This window comes from Melanotaenia boesemani, chromosome 12 (assembly GCF_017639745.1).
Source record: "Melanotaenia boesemani isolate fMelBoe1 chromosome 12, fMelBoe1.pri, whole genome shotgun sequence".
NCBI classification, from domain to species: domain Eukaryota; kingdom Metazoa; phylum Chordata; class Actinopteri; order Atheriniformes; family Melanotaeniidae; genus Melanotaenia; species Melanotaenia boesemani.
In genome coordinates, this window is record NC_055693.1 from 2,603,094 (window position 1) to 2,619,998 (window position 16,905).

Here is a 16,905-nt window from a genome sequence, read left to right on the forward strand (position 1 = left end):
AGCTAAATACACAGTAAACAGTCAATATTAGTTGGTAGTCATATTAACTTCTTATCATCAACAACTAATCTTTCACCTTAGTTTCAGTGTGTAGATGACATGTCAGACATTTAAAATAGCTGACCTGTTACGATGGTGAACATTTTTCACTTCATCTCAGCAACTAAATGTGACTCTTCTGAAGTTATAGCTGATAAAAGCTATAGCTGATGTGTTCGAGGCCATTAGAAACCGTGCTGTGTTAAAACTGACCCATCCGTGCTGCAGCAGAAAGGTTGGCGTCGTCGACACATCTGTGACGCAGCAGTTCAACACTCACGCCATCCGTCTGGTATTAACCCAGCCTCACAGAAACAAAACAACTGCAAAGGAACACACACACACACAAAAAACAAATAAAAGGGCAAAAAAGACAAGGACACACAAGCGTACAAATAAATCAAAACAACACAAAAGGAAGCTGAAAGACTACAATGAGGCAGAAAAAAAAACTACAAAACAACCACAAAGACACACAAACAGATACAAAAAGACACAAAACATAATTAAAATCAGAACAATCTGACAAACTAAACAGAATAAGAAAAAAAAAAAGTTTAAATCTGTCAGATTTCTTCTGGTTCTGGTCCACTGCAGGTCTGACATCCTTCCATCTTTCTCCAGCAGGGCTGCCGCCGGACCCTGGAGAGACCGGATCAACTATGACGCTAACTAACCAGGATTTCCTCATCACAGTAGAGGATGAAGCTCCGCCTCCAGCTCCGCCCACACCGCTGCAGGAGCCTAGGATGAAGAAGGTGAGCTACATGCAGAGCAGCATTTTCTGATGAATCACACTCAGCATGTTCTACACTTTCCTCGTGTTTTTATTTTCCATGCAGGACAGCAGCAAATCGCGCATCCATCGTTCCACCAAGAGGCGGAGGCGGACTATCGCTGACGAATCAGCCGAGAGCGTCATCGACTGGTGGTCCAAGTACTACGCATCTGTAGAGAAGCAGGTAGCTCAGCACGATGACCGTCGTTCAAGAAGAATGAGCAGGCGTGGATACAAAGGTGAACATGTGCTGGTGTGTTTGTGTTTCAGACCAAACAGAAGGACAGATCTCCGTTCCCGCATGTCTTTGAGAAAGGTGAGAGATCCTAAGATAGGAGCAGTAATATTTAAAACTAAACTCTGAGAAGAATACTGTGTGCAGCTGCAGGAAGTTCATGGTTGTGGAGGAATTTTGCTCCACCTTTCTTTCCAGTGTTGCTTCAGCTCATTGAGGTTTGCAGCTTCCTGAAGGTCAGGACGAGGTCTGGACTTTAAGTGCACCAGATGGAGACCTCCTCTGTTCCTGCCTCAAACCTGTTTCCTGCAGTCAGGCAGCAAACCAGCTGGAGAGACTGAACCAGAATGTGGCTGCAGGTCTAGGTGGTTCCAGAATCTGACTGGACTAGGTCACCACCTGGTTCTGGTGTAGATCTGCAGCTGTGTTTGGGATCTTTGTCCTGCTGCTTGAGACAGCTTCAGCTTTAGCTGTCAGACAGATGGACTCACATCTGACTCTAGAAGACTTCGTTATCCAGAGGTGTTCATGGTCCATCAATGACTGCAAGGTGTCCAGACCATCATCCCTCCACCACCGTGCCGACAGCTGCTATGAGGTGTTTGTGACCAAACATGTCCACTCTGGTCTGGTCTGTCCAGTGGACGTTGTTCCAGAAGTCTGGTGCTTTGACCTAAGCCGTGCTGCCATGTTCTTTGTAGAGAGTAGAGCTTTGACAAAAGAAGAAGAATCAGGACTAAAAAACGATCTACAGTGATGTCCTGAAGAAAAAGAAAAAGATCCAGCAAAGACCTGAACCAGGACCTGAGAGATGCATCTGGACCTTCAGCTGATCCATCTACTGTTGGCCAAAGCCTCAACAGAAACTGTCTCCATGGAAACGTGGCTGTTAAGAAGCCGTTCTTAAGGAAGGAAACAAGGAGAAAAGGCTGAGGTTGATCACATGACACAAGAACTGGACTGAGGAGCAGAAGAAACAGGTCTAATGAAGGGATGGGTCTTCCCCAGAACCCAGACCTCAACGGTGTCTGACAGAGGGATGGGTCCTCCCCAGACCTGAACATTAGTGAAGCAGTGTGGTATCATCTGGACAAAAGACAGAAACATCCAAAGAAGAGCTTTGGAAAGTCCAGCAAGGATCATGGAGAACTATTCCTGAACACTAATTATAGAAATTCCAAGAAAGCTTCTCTAAGAAGTTTTGAAGAGTGCTGAAGAGTAAAAATATTCAGTTTCAAGTCCCTCAGAACTGGACCGACTCTGATTCTGACTCATTGTGTATTTACATTTATGTCTGAACATGTTTAAATAAGTCCTGCAATTATTTCCTGCTTCCCTGGAAATATATAAAAAATAAGGTTGGATCAGGACTTTTACACAGCTGTGTCTCTGAATTCAGAAGAAGTTGATGTAGGAGGAGTCACAGAGTAACCATCACCTGACCCACACACACGTTGTTGTACATTGCAGCTTCACCGTACCACAGCCTGCTCAGCGATGGAATAGAGTCTTTGGGTAAGGACTCAGGCTTGCAGCTGAGCGATGATGGCCGCATCTTTCTGGCTTCGGTGGCGCAGCTGCAGACAGATGTGCACAGCTGTTTCTGGTTCTGTTACGATGTGGATATGCTGCATGTTTTGTGTTTCTGCTGGTGGAGATGACGGGAACTTTTTCCAAATCACACACATTTGAGATTTTTGCTTGCTTTTGTGCCTCTCGTCACATTTTATGTCTTTTCCTCTGTCGTTGTTTCTCTCTGAAATCTGTTGTTTGCTCCATCAGTCAGCAGCCCATCGGATGGAGACAAGAAGAAGAAGCAGAAAGGAAAGGGAACATTAGAGCAGAGCGGTGCTTTGAGAACAAAGTTAGCCACACTCAAGGTACTTTTATTCACAAAAACGTTTTAGAAATAAAATCGGGATGGTTGACTTGCAGAAAAGCAGTTAAATTATCTGGAACATTTCAACCTCTACAAGAGAAGTTTTGACCAGGACTTTGTTTCTGCTTTTAGACCCGAATGAGAAATAATAAATGTGATGGTAATTCAGACACAATGCAACACGTGTGGAAGCTTTTTCAGACAGAAACAGTGATTAAAATATATGCATTTGCTAATATGAAGAGTACTTTACAGCTTAACTTTAATTTTTTTCAGTTTCTTTAGTGACAGCTGTAAGATTTCACAGACATTCCTCAGGCTTTAGAGGACTTTTTAAACTCTGTTTTTAAAGGTGCATTCACACCAGGACAGACCGAGACCCCTGGAATTCAAGCGGACCAGAATTTGATAGCTGGAGAAATGTATCGCGATTAAACGAGGAAGAACTCATTAAAAGTTCTGATAGAAATAAATTCAACCCTAAACTGCTATGATGGACCTGACGGACCAACTGATGGACCTGTTTTCTTCGTTGTTAGACTCGTCATCTTCAGTCATTTTTCATGCAGCGCTGCCTCTGGTGAAGATAGAAACATGTATTTTTAACATTTTTTAAGGTCCAGTTCGTTGACTGGCTGCAGTGTGGAGGCAAACTCAGACTGGGCGAATGTTGCAGCCCTCCATCGTAGAGTTTAGCTGTTAGGTGTGAATGAACCTCGAGTTAAAGGGTATTTAGTTGAAATACAAGCAGTCCGTGTTTTTCTGGTATAGGTGGAAGCGCTTTCAGGTTGGAAAACAGTTAATGTGTCACCATCGAGAACAGAAACTTCATAAATTTCATGGCAGAATTTTAGGTTTTGGAAACCGTCTTCCTCCTTGTCTTCTAGAGTTAAGCAACCTCAAGATCTGTTCAATAAAAAAGTAACGTTCACCTTCCTGGATCCAGTCTTTCAGACTCGAACCTTCAGAAGTCGCCTGCTCATCCGTTTAGGATCCACCTCTGTTTCTCCCCATACAGAAGCACTGTGATGGGATCTGGTTTAGCCATATGCTCGTTTTCTGAACAGATGGTAGTTCTGACACAACCTTTTACAAGATGGAGGGAAATCTGAGATAAATTAAAAGAATTTATTTTAATGAGCCTTTAAATGTAAATTCTTAAATCATTGAAGTGAAACTACATGTCAGAGAGAAAAGCTGGGCTGAGTGATTCTGGTCTTCTGTGCAGCTGTACGACAAAGAGCTGGAGGCCGAGTTCGGGCCGTTCGATGACTGGGTGAACACTTACGAGCTGTTCAGAGGAAAAGCCAACGAGGAGGATGGAGCTTCTGAAGAGAGGTTTGTCGGGAAGTTTAAGGTGAGACAGTAAGTTTGCAGCTGGATGGTTTATGTTTATACTCACCGTCCTCTTCATCAGGTCCATCTTCTAGTACCGGGTCGGACCTTTTTAATCCTGGTGTGATAGATAAAGCAGGTGGTGGAAACCTTCCTCAGAGGTTTTCTCCATATTGACATGACAGCATCACACAGTTGCTGCAGGTTTGTCGGCTGCATCCATGATGAGAATCTCCTGTTCCACCACATCCCAAAGCTGCTCTACTGGACTGAGGTCAGGAGCCTCATTCATAAAGCTGGCGTAGGTACAAAAACCAGCGTACGTCAATTATAGTCAACTTTTGGGATTTATAAAAACCAAACTTGGCAGGAGAATGTTTCCTTCCTCCATGAAAACTGGCCATGTCGTACGCACAGAATCTGGGAAAAGGGTCCAGAATAAAATGAGGAAATGATGAGGTGGAGAGTCTGCTGCCAACATTTACCAGTCAGTAAAAGAAAATGCGAAAAGTAAGCTTTGGTAATTTATTCAGAGATCCAGCAGAGTCGACGGCACAATCCTTTTGTAATTGTTGTCCCAATTTCCATCAAGACCGTCTCCATTTCCTGCAGCTCCTTGTCCACCTGGTTAATAGCGGTGAAGGTGTCCCTCTGCACCTGCAGGACTTCCTGACACCACCGTAGTAGGTCTCATATCGGACAATGATGAGACTCACTACAGAGAGGAGATCCAGCACCTGACAGGATGGTGTTCAGACAACAACCTTGTCCTGAACACCAGCAAGACCAAGAAGGTCATTGTGGACTTCAGGAGATCGAGGAGGATGGAACACACCCCTCTCCTCATTCATTGGGAGGAGGTGGAGCATCCACATTACATCTGACCTAACGTGGTCCATGCATACGTCCCACCTGGTGAAGAAGGCTCAACAAAGACTCTTCTTCCTCAGGAAGCTCAAAAGGACTGGAGTCTCCCCGCAGCTACTGACAAACTTCTACAGAAAGCATCCTCTGTCTCAGTGCAACAGTGTGGTACGGGAGCTGCACTGCACAAAACAGGAAGGACTTGGCCTGAATGGTGAAAACAGCACAGGGGATTGTGGGGGGTCCTCTCCCACACCTCGACTCAATATACGACAGCCGGGTCCAAAGGAGGGCCGGTCGTATAGCTGCAGACCCCACCCACCCAGGACACGATCTGTTTGTGCCTCTGCCCTCTGGAAAGAGGTACAGGAACATCAGAACCCACACCAACAGACTGAGACACAGCTTCTTCCCCAGAGCAATGAAATCCATCACCCCATCCCCTCACACATTCACCCCCCATCCACCCATAGACGGAGCATTAAACCCCTGCAGACAGACATTCCCACCACACTGCACTTTAATACTGTGCAATATGTGTAATATATTCATCCCAGTCCCTTCAAAGATTTGATCTGCACTGTTACTTTTATTCTTTTATTCAATTTATTCTATTTTTATACTTTCATACTTTATATTTTTTATATTTATGTGTCTTACTGTGTGCCTTAAGCCAAGAGCTGCTGAACAAACTTTCATTGTGCCTTGCATAATGGCAATAAAGATTCTTGATTCCTCTGAAGACATAGCTGCTACAGTGCTGGGTGCAGTTTCTGGCCTTAACCTCTCGCTGCAGCACTGCCCACCCAGTCTGAACACCCAGGAACTAAAAAGAAATATGATTTAACACTAAATTAACTGCTACCATTCTCAGATGTATCTGTACATATTTATTTTATACATTAAAACAAAAGACCACATTACCAGCTTCATTACTGTCATCTAGCAGATGCTTTTCTCCAGAACGATCTACTGTGGGCTGCAGCGTCTTGCCTAAGGACCAAACTGGAAGGTGTTACTGTTCACCGCTGTGGGAGTCGAACTTCGATCTCCCGCATGGCAGACGCATGCTCTACAGACTGAGATATCATCCGTATGTTCCGATACCTCTGGTGTGTCTCCTCTTCTGACACTGTGATGACAGCATCAGCCACCTGCTGCCACTATTCTGCCTTTCTGACACCAGTAATGCCCACGCCGTGCCCACCAATTAAACATTTTTATGTTTGTCAACGTGGTCCATCAGGATCTGTCTCACACCCTGAAAAAGTCCACTCCTTCCCTCTTTATCCCTCCTGAGCCATCATGGAAATGATTTTATGTATGGAAATTATGTATTACATGCATCCACCTGACCATTTATAGCCACCATGTGGGCGAGGAAAGGCGTTCCCTCATGTGCGCCCGCTTTAGAATTGATTATGATTTATGAGCGGAAACAGGCATGGGACGTGCATGCGCACACCTTGATAAATCTGAAAGTTAAAGTGCGCATCATTTCCTTTTTGTGCCATGGACACCACCTGTAGTTTACTTTGCCACTCACAGTTTGATAAATGAGGTGGTTGTGGAGGCCGTTGGAGTCCAGTGAACTCATCGTCATGTTCTAGAAAGCAGGTGGAGATGATCTGAGCTTTGTGACATGGTGCATTATCCTGCTGGAAGTAGCATCAGAAGATGCTCCACTGTGGTCATAAAGGGATGGACATGGTCAGCAACAATACTCAGGTAGGCTGTGCTGGTTAAACCAGGCCACGTTGGTACTAAGGGGCCCAAAGTGGGCCAAGAAAATCTCCCCCCACCATTACACCAGCAGCAGCCTGAAGCATTGATCCAAGGCAGGATGGATCCATGTTTTCATGATGTTTCCAGCAGATTCTGAGCCGAGCATCTGAATGTGGAGCTGAAATGGAGACTCATCAGACCAGCAACGTTTCTCCATCTTCTATTGTCCAGTGTTGGTGAGTGTGTGTGAATTGTAGCCTCAGTTTCCTGTTCTTAGCTGGCAGGAGGCACCCGTTGTGTCTTCTGTTGCATCCTGGTCCAGACAACTGCTGCTCTGGATATTTTCTCTTCTTCAGACCATCTCTGGAAACCCTGGAGATGGTTGTGGGTGGAAATCCCAGTAAATACTCAGCCCAGCAACCATGCCACGTTCAAAGTCTCTGAAATCCTCTTTCTTCCTCATTCTGAGTTTGAACTTCATCAAGCCATCTTCACCACATCTACATGGCTACATGCCGCCCTGTGATTGGCTGGTTAGATGTTTGAGTTACCAGGAAGCTGAACAGGTGGAGCTGATAAAGTGGATGGTGATTGTACATCTTCACACATCTTTTTTACGTTGCTCCTCAGGGACGATTCTGCCTCTACAAGCTGACTGATGATGATGCTGAGGACTGGGACCAAGTCACTGACATGAGCCTCTTCAGAGTCAGCAGAGGGATCCCTGCCAACGGCCCGGTTCAAGTCCTCATACGGGTTTATATCGTCTCTGTGAGTCCCGTTCTTTGCTAGTCATCATTTCTAAATGATGTGAAATCACACGTTTTAGACCAAATCTGCTCTCTTTCCAGGCGTCTAACCTACACCCAGCTGATCCGGATGGGAAGGCCGACCCCTACATCGTTCTTCGTCTTGGCAAAAATGAGATCAAAGACAGAGACAACTACATTCCCAAACAGCTGAACCCTGTTTTTGGAAGGTAAATAGTTGCTCCACTAATTCTCCAAAATGGTATTGTTAACGCTGTCTGCACAGTTTCATGTTTCAAACATGACTTTCTTCCAGGTCTTTTGAGATGCAGGCCACATTTCCTCAGGAGTCTCTGCTCACGGTGCTCATCTACGACTTTGACCTGGTGGGAGGGGATGACCTGATCGGAGAGACTCGTATCGACTTGGAAAACCGGTTCTACAGCCGACACAGAGCCACCTGTGGACTCCCCACCGAGTACAGCTTGTAAGTCCTGGTGTTGACCCTCCTCTCCAGCTGAAGAAGTTAAATCCGAAACACTTATAAGAAACTCTGTGATCCATTATATCCATCAAGCTGAAGGGAGTTTATATTTTGTCTTGGATTTGTCTGTCAGGGAGGGTTACAACGCCTGGAGAGACTGCCTGAAGCCGTGTGAGCTGCTGTCAAAGATGTGCAAAGAAAACGGTGTGGATGGTCCTCACTTCAGTCCCGGACGCATCATCGTGGGGGACAAAGTCTTCACCGGGAAGACGCTCTACATGCACGAAGGTAAAGATGGGTTCACTGCGTTCTTCGGTGCAGCAGGACAACACGTAAGTTGTTTATTGAGATGAACAGAGGTGGGGTTACCAGGATCAGGAATGTGTGAATGTGGATATTTTTTTTTTAGCAAATATACTAGGCACGAGCATTTCAAGCAAAACTACAATTAAAAAACATCAAGAATTCGGCAGGTGTCATTTATCTTTTATTTATTTGACCAATCTTTAACCAGAAAAGTCCTATCAATATTCCTCCTATTTAAGGGACATCTGGCCAAGAAAAGCACCATAACAACCTACAAACAAAAGACAGAGTTACAACAAAAACAGACAAATTCAAACAAACAAAAATTAAACCAGTAGAAAAAGAAACTAAGCAGCGACAGGTCAGTGAATGCATCTCCAGGTCTTTCAGTATTGACTTAAAACTGTTCTAGTCTGAAGGAGAACTTTTCTAAAATGCAATTTTCCCACTTTCTGTAAATGGTAAATGGTCTGTATTTATACAGCACTTTACTGTACCTGGAATGATACCCGAAGCGCTTTACATCATACATCACATTCACCCATTCACACACACATTCACGCACTGACGGCGGAAGCTGCTATGCAAGGCGCTCAACCACGAACCATCAGGAGCAGTTACGGGTTCAGTGTCTTGCCCAAGGACACCTCGACATAAGGTCGACTTGGCCGAGGATCGAACCGTCAACCCTCAGGTTACAAAACGACGTTTACAGCACATCTATTTTTCCAAATCCAAAGCTTGAAAGAAGGTGTTATAACACATGGAACGACATGGAAAATTAGTTAATCTTTATAGAAACATGGGGGGCCGACAACGAGTTGAAATTCTGAGCACAAAGCATAAAACCAGCAGACTTCTGTTAGAGATAAACACAGGTAGTGAGCAGACACCTCTGTAAATTAATCTGTACCATGTGTACACCAAAGGGCTGCCAGATCAGGCCATCCAACCCGAAAATAAAGCTCATAGCGATGAGTCTGAGGTGTAGTTTTTTTATAAAACAATGCAACTTGCTAAGCTGAGTCCGGCAGATTCAAAACCTGGGCCGGGGCGTGCATAGAAAAGATCTCCATAATGCAAAGTGGACAAAAACATAGCTGCAACATGTCTCAAATAGTTTCTGAAGTAGAAAGTAAGTTTGCTCTACTGTCCTTCATGGTGCAAAGCTGCTGCTTATCTTGCAGGAGGTGAAACATTGTGGATGGTAACAGGGCCTTATCAGGGGGGAAAAGGAAGAAAAAATAAAGACAAGAACATGAGATAAGACAAGAGTCGACATCAGACTGACTTTTACTGTCTGGAGAGATCTCAGAGAAGAGACAGGATGAAGATGGATGATGGATTAGCTGTTGTCAGGGGGGCTAAAGCTGGAAAATCTGCCAGAGTTTTGAGTGCGTTTCATTGTCCTGTCAGTGTCTGCAGGGACAGAAGCATTGATTATATGTCTGTTCATCTTAGACCAGCCGGTGGAGTCCTACGAGCACTTGTCTCTGAAGGTCCTGCACCGCTGGGCCGAGATCCCAGGTGTGGGCTGCAGACTGGTACCAGAACACATTGAGACCAGAAGTCTGTTCACCAAGGCTCGGCCAGGAATAGACCAGGTATGATAACGGTCTAATCTGATCATCAAATCCTGCTTTAATCCAGACGCTGGTGCTGGCGTGGGCTCCACTAAAATAACTCAATGAGTAAGTAAGTAAATCTGGGTCATGATGATAACACAGAGATTGTGTGTGTGTGTGTGTGTGTGTGTGTGTGTGTGTGTGTGTGTGTGTGTGTGTGTGTGTGTGTGTGTGTGTGTGTGTGTGTGTAAAGGGTCAGGTCCAGATGTGGGTCGACATGTTCCCCATGGATTTACCACATCCTGGACCCTCAGTGGACATTTCACCTCGAAAACCAAAAGGGTGAGACTCGGTTATCTTTAGTGCGTTGCCTGCTGTCGAGATTTACTGGTAGTTTTTGTTTGTTTGGGAAGTTACAACCAAATGTGTGTTCAGGTACGAGCTCCGTATCATCATCTGGAACACAGAGGACGTCATTCTGGAGGACACCAACTTCCTGACGGGTCAACAGTCCAGTGACATCTATGTTAAAGGGTAATTATGTAACCATGGGTGCAATGGTGTATGTATGTATGTACCTATGTCCATGGATATATATATATGTGTCCATATAAATGTATGCATGTATGTATGTATGTATGTATGTACCTATGTCTATGGATATATATATGTATGTATTTCTATGTAAATTTATGTGTGTATGTGTATATATCTATGTATGTACATGTATGTGTGTATGTATGTACATGTATGTATTTATGTCTATAGATATATATATATATATATATATATATGTATGTCTATATATATATATATATATATATATATATATATATATGTATGTCTATATATATATATATATATATATATATCTATGTATGTACATGTATGGAGGTGTGTACTATATATATGTATATATGTATGTATGTGTATATATCTATGTATGTATGTATATATGTATGTATGTATGTATGTATGTATGTATGTGTATATATCTATGTATGTACATGTATGTACAGTATGTGTGTACTGTATGTGTGCATGTATGTATGTATGTACCTATGTCTATGTCTATATATATATATATATATATATATATATATATTTATATATATATATTTATATATATATATGTATGTCTATATAAATGTATGTATGTATGTATGTATGTACATGTATGTGTATGTGTACTGTATGTGTCTATGTATGTATATGTGTGTGTCTATATAAATGTATGTACATGTATGTGTGTATGTATGTACATGTATGTATTTATGTCTATAGATATATATATATATATATATATATATATATATATATATATATATATATATATATATATATATATATATGTATGTCTATATATATATATATATATATATATATATATATATATATATATATATATATATATATATATGTATGTCTATATATATATATATATATCTATGTATGTACATGTATGGAGGTGTGTACTATATATATGTATATATGTATGTATGTGTATATATCTATGTATGTATGTATATATGTATGTATATATCTATGTATGTATGTATGTATGTATGTATGTGTATATATCTATGTATGTACATGTATGTACAGTATGTGTGTACTGTATGTGTGCATGTATGTATGTATGTACCTATGTCTATGTCTATATATATATATATATATATATATATATATATATATATATATATATATATATATATATAAATGTATGTATGTATGTATGTATGTACATGTATGTGTATGTGTACTGTATGTGTCTATGTATGTATATGTGTGTGTCTACATAAATGTATGTATGTATGTGTATATATCTATGTATGTAAATGTATGTATGTGTGGACTATATGAATGCATGTATGTATGTATGTACATGTATGTATATGTGTACTGTATGTGTCTATGTATGTATATGTGTGTGTCTATATAAATGTATGTATGTATGTGTATATATCTATGTATGTACATGTATGTATGTGTGTACCATATGAATGCATGTATGTATGCATGTACGTGTTTGTATGTATGTATGTGTGTATGTATGTGTATGTATGTATGTACGTATGTACGTGCCTATGTCTATGGATATATATATGTACATATGTCTATATAAATGTATGTGTATATATATCTATGTATGTACATGTATGTATGTGTTTGTATGTGTGTATGTATGTTTGTATGTATGTGTATATATCTATATATATATATGTGTGTATATACATATATATATATATATATAGATGAATGTATGTCTATATAAATGTATGTATGTATGTGTATATATCTATGTATGTATGTATGTTTGTATGTGTGTACTACATGAATGCATGTATGTATGTATATATGTATGTATGTATGTATGTATGCATGTATGTGTTTGTATGTATGTATGTGTGTATGTGTGTATGTATGTATGTATGTGTACATATCTATGTATGTACATGTATGTAAGTGTGTACTATATGTATGTATGTATGTATGTATGTATGTGTATATATCTATGTATGTATGTATACATATATATATATATATATATATATATATATATATATATATATATATATATATATATGAATGAATGTATGTCTATATAAATATATGTAATGTATATATCTATGTATGTATATGTTTGTATGTGTGTAATATGTGTTGTATGTGTGTAATATATATATGCATGTATGTATGTATGCGTACATATCTATGTATGTATGTGTGTACTGTATGTATGTATGTATGTACTGTATGTATGTATGTATGTATGTACATGTATGTATGTGTGTACTGTATGTGTCTATGTATGTATATGTGTGTATGTGTGGACTATATGTATGTATGCATGTATGTATGCGTACATATCTATGTATGTATGTGTGTAGTGTATGTATGTATGTATGTATTTTTGTATGTATATGTGTACTGTATGTGTCTATGTATGTATATGTGTGTATGTGTGGACTATATGTATGTATGCATGTATGTGTTTGTACATGTATGTATGTGTGTATTATATGTATGTATGTATGTACATACCTATGTCTATGGATATATATATGTACATATGTCTATATAAATGTATGTGTATATATATCTATGTATGTGTGTACTATATAAATGTATGTATGTATGTATGTGTTTGTATGTATGTATGTGTATATATCTATGTATGTACATGTATGTACGTATGTATGTATGTATACAAGTATGTATGTATGTGTATATATCTATGTATGTACATGTACATATGTAAGTATGTATGTATGTCTATGGATATATATATATAGATATATATATATATAGATATATGTACGTATGTCTATATAAATGTATGTGTATATATATCTGTGTGTACATGTACGAATGTGTGTACTATATATATGTATGTATGTATATATGTATGTGTATATATCTATGTATGTACATGTATGTATGTATGTATATATATATATATATATATACATATATACATATATATATACATATATACATGAATGTATGTCTATATAAATGTATGTATGTATGTATATATATATGTACATATATATACATATATATACATATATACTTGAATGTATGTCTATATAAATGTATGTATGTATGTGTACATATCTATGTATGGTCATGTATGTATGTTTGTTTGTATGTATGTATGTACATGTATGTATGTATGTATGTATGTGTATATATCTATTTACGTACGTGCATGTATTCATGCATGTATGGTCATAAATGTTTGTGTATATGTATGTACATGTGTGTCTATATGTGTATGTGTGTGTATATGTATCACATGTATTTATACAGATATGTATGTGACATATACACACACACACATATATATGCTATATATATGTATGTATGTATGTATGTATGTACATGTATGTATGTATGTATATGTATGTATGCATGTGCATGTATGTATGTATGTAGCTATGTATGTATGTTTGTAAACGTATGTATGTGTATATATCTATGTATGTATGTATGTAGCTATGTATGTATGAATTTATGTATGTATGTGTATATATCTATGTATGTGCATGTATGTATGTGTATATATCTATGTATGTACATGTATGTATATGTATGTGTGTACATATGTATGTATGTACGTATGTACATGTATGTATGTGTAGTGTATGTGTGTATGTGTAGTGTATGTGTGTATATATATATATATATATACACACACATATATATTTTAGTTGTATTTATATGTTAGTATAAGTGAACATATACTATACTAACTGAAACAAGAAGCAGATGTCTTGACACACGTCTCATTGAGGGGAAATTATCTCTGTTCAGTTTCTGATGTTCTCACTTCTTCTGAAGTTGGCTGAAAGGGTTAGAAGATGACCGACAGGAGACGGACGTCCACTACAACTCCCTGACTGGAGAAGGGAACTTCAACTGGCGCTTCGTGTTCCCCTTCAGCTATCTTCCTGCTGAGAAGGTAAAATGAACCACACAATCCTAACCGCTGCTGGGCAGAAATACGCTGTGATGAAGTCGTTACGTCTTCCTCTCCAGGTTATAGTGGTGAAGAAGAGAGAGAATATCTTCTCCCTGGATAAGACGGAGCAGAAGCTTCCCGCCATCCTCATCCTGCAGGTCTGGGACTTTGAGACGCTCTCCTCAGATGACTTTCTAGGTGGGTGTTATCATCACTTTGCCACATGTGTGTGTGTGGGTTTTATATCATATCATGTGTCTGTCTGTGGGTGCAGGAACGTTAGAGTTGGACCTCCATGGATTCCCCCGTGGAGCCAAAACAGCCAAGTCCTGTAAGGTGGACATGATAACCGAAAGTTTGGACAGAATCTCTATCTTCCAGCAGAAGAGAGCACGAGGCTGGTGGCCTTTCAGCAAATCTGGAGAGCTAACGGTACACACACCAACATGTACACACTGCAGGAATCAACACGTTACACACAGATAAAAAAACTGTTGTTAAATCTTCAGGGCAAAGTGGAAGCAGAGTTCCATCTAGTTTCAGCCGAAGAAACTGAGAAGAATCCGGTTGGCCGAGCCCGGAAGGAGCCGGAACCGCTGCCTAAACCAAAGTAAGCCCAAGCACAAAAATAAAGCCAAAAGAGCTGATACCAGAATCAGAAGAGGATTCTGTTTCTGTCGTAGTGGTAACGCAGCATTGTACAACAAAATTAAGGTGCAACATTTACAGTCACTCAAGTAAACGGACGTAAACATAAAGGAAGTTAAAGTGATGGAGAAATGAAACAAAGAGTCCTTAACAAACACAAGTCTGTAGTGAGTATAAATACACATACCAGCAGAGCATGTAGCATTCTGACGGCTTGGGGTAAAACTTTGGAGAGGCCTAGTCCTGAAGTCCTGAATCCTACCGAGATGCTGTGGCATGACCTTAAAAAGGCAGTTCATCCTCGAAACCCCTCCAACGTGGCTGAATTACAGTTCTGCAACGATGAGTGGGGAAAAACTGCTCCACAGCTTCGTAAAAGACTCACCGCAAACACTTGACTGCAGGTGTTGCTGCTAAGGCCGGCCCACCCAGGTGTTAGGTGTAGGGGGCAATCGCTTGTTCACACAGGGCCATCAAGGTTTGGGTTTTATTTCCTCCCTTAATATTAAAAATCTTAATTTAAAAACATTTTGAGTTTACTTGTGTTGTCTTTGATTAATATTTAAATTTATTTAATGATCTGAAACTTTTAAGTGCTACAAACATGCAAAAAAAAAAAAAAATCAGGAAGGGGGCAAATACTTTTTCACACCACTGTAAAAAGAGCCACACATGTGTGTGTATATTAATGTGTGTATGTACATATGCATGTGTCTGTGTACATACATATGTACGACGGTGTTTGTACTACAAACTCGGTTGAAAAATGTTATTTTTTGTATCTTAGAAGTTTTGAAATAAATCCCTTCCTCATATCCTTTTCCTGTCTTCCAGCCGTCCCGACACGTCTTTCTCCTGGTTCGTGAATCCATTCAAGTGTTTCTTCCACCTGGTTTGGCGAAGCTATAAGAAGTACATCATCATCGCCCTCCTCCTGCTCATCACCGCGCTCTTCCTCGCCCTGCTCTTCTACACTCTGCCAGGAGCCATCTCCCAGAAGATTGTTAGCGGAAAACGCTAACACTCTTCTCCAGTTCTCTTTTTAAGGCCCTGCACTGGGGACAGTACAGGGCCAACAGGATGAAGAGGAGGGATGATGGCAGTAAAATCGATGATTTAGTTACTTTATGGGAAAATTTGTGCTCAATTCACCTCCTTTTTATTTAATTTGTGTGCCAATATGTTAGAAATGGATTAAACACTAGAAGGATATGTTAATGTCATGTTTGTTTGGAATATTAGATAAACGTCTGCTCCATGTGCAGCATTCACATGCAAACGCTCCAACATCCAAAGCACAACTAGACTGAACTCCTGGTGAATGTCGCTGTGGTTTCAGACGTCAGAGCCCTCGCAGTGCGGCGTCAAGCATCGTGCATCCTGCCGTGCTTCATCCCAAACAGTTCGTTAGCAGACCGAAAGGCGACACTGAAATCTGGGATCTTGAATAATCACACACCATCCTGAAAAGAGTTTTGTGAGAATAAAAATGGGTTTTTCGCTGCATTTATTATAATTAAACAGAATATCAGCGTTGTGTGTGACCTGTTTGTACTGCAGACATTTTAACATCAAAGTGCAGCAATTACACTTAAAAACCAAACATCAGACACGAGCACGTTAAGATTTAAATATTGAGACAAATACATCCACACTAGACACGTACAGGAAATAATGCTGGATATAAATACAATTAATGGTTTATTAAAAAGTTAATAAAACATGTCAGAGGATGAAACAGACGTTTCACCATGTGATGAAACAATGAGCTGATAGTGAATCTGACTTCCTGCTCCTTTTCGTTTCGTATACATCATAAGAACCATTTCT

General features: G+C 40.0%; 1 protein-coding gene across 2 annotated transcripts in view; it reads left to right on the plus strand.

Annotated features, from left to right (window-relative positions):
• fer1l6 (fer-1 like family member 6) overlaps positions 1-16,612 on the plus strand; it is a 39,616-nt gene extending 23,004 nt beyond the window's left edge. Inside the window, exons 29-46 of one of the 2 annotated variants that reach the window (XM_042001047.1) lie at positions 664-797; positions 882-1,001; positions 1,088-1,133; positions 2,523-2,567; positions 2,835-2,932; positions 4,160-4,288; positions 7,486-7,626; positions 7,707-7,834; positions 7,921-8,091; positions 8,222-8,376; positions 9,856-9,998; positions 10,213-10,301; positions 10,395-10,493; positions 14,307-14,427; positions 14,505-14,625; positions 14,702-14,859; positions 14,937-15,037; positions 15,910-16,612. In XM_042001047.1, coding sequence (XP_041856981.1) covers positions 664-797; positions 882-1,001; positions 1,088-1,133; positions 2,523-2,567; positions 2,835-2,932; positions 4,160-4,288; positions 7,486-7,626; positions 7,707-7,834; positions 7,921-8,091; positions 8,222-8,376; positions 9,856-9,998; positions 10,213-10,301; positions 10,395-10,493; positions 14,307-14,427; positions 14,505-14,625; positions 14,702-14,859; positions 14,937-15,037; positions 15,910-16,096 — 2,186 coding nt within the window. In that variant the 3' untranslated portion in view covers positions 16,097-16,612. The remainder of the gene's footprint in view (positions 1-663; positions 798-881; positions 1,002-1,087; positions 1,134-2,522; positions 2,568-2,834; positions 2,933-4,159; positions 4,289-7,485; positions 7,627-7,706; positions 7,835-7,920; positions 8,092-8,221; positions 8,377-9,855; positions 9,999-10,212; positions 10,302-10,394; positions 10,494-14,306; positions 14,428-14,504; positions 14,626-14,701; positions 14,860-14,936; positions 15,038-15,909) is intronic. The other variant, XM_042001048.1, reaches the window with a different exon arrangement.
• Positions 16,613-16,905: the final 293 nt, after the last annotated feature.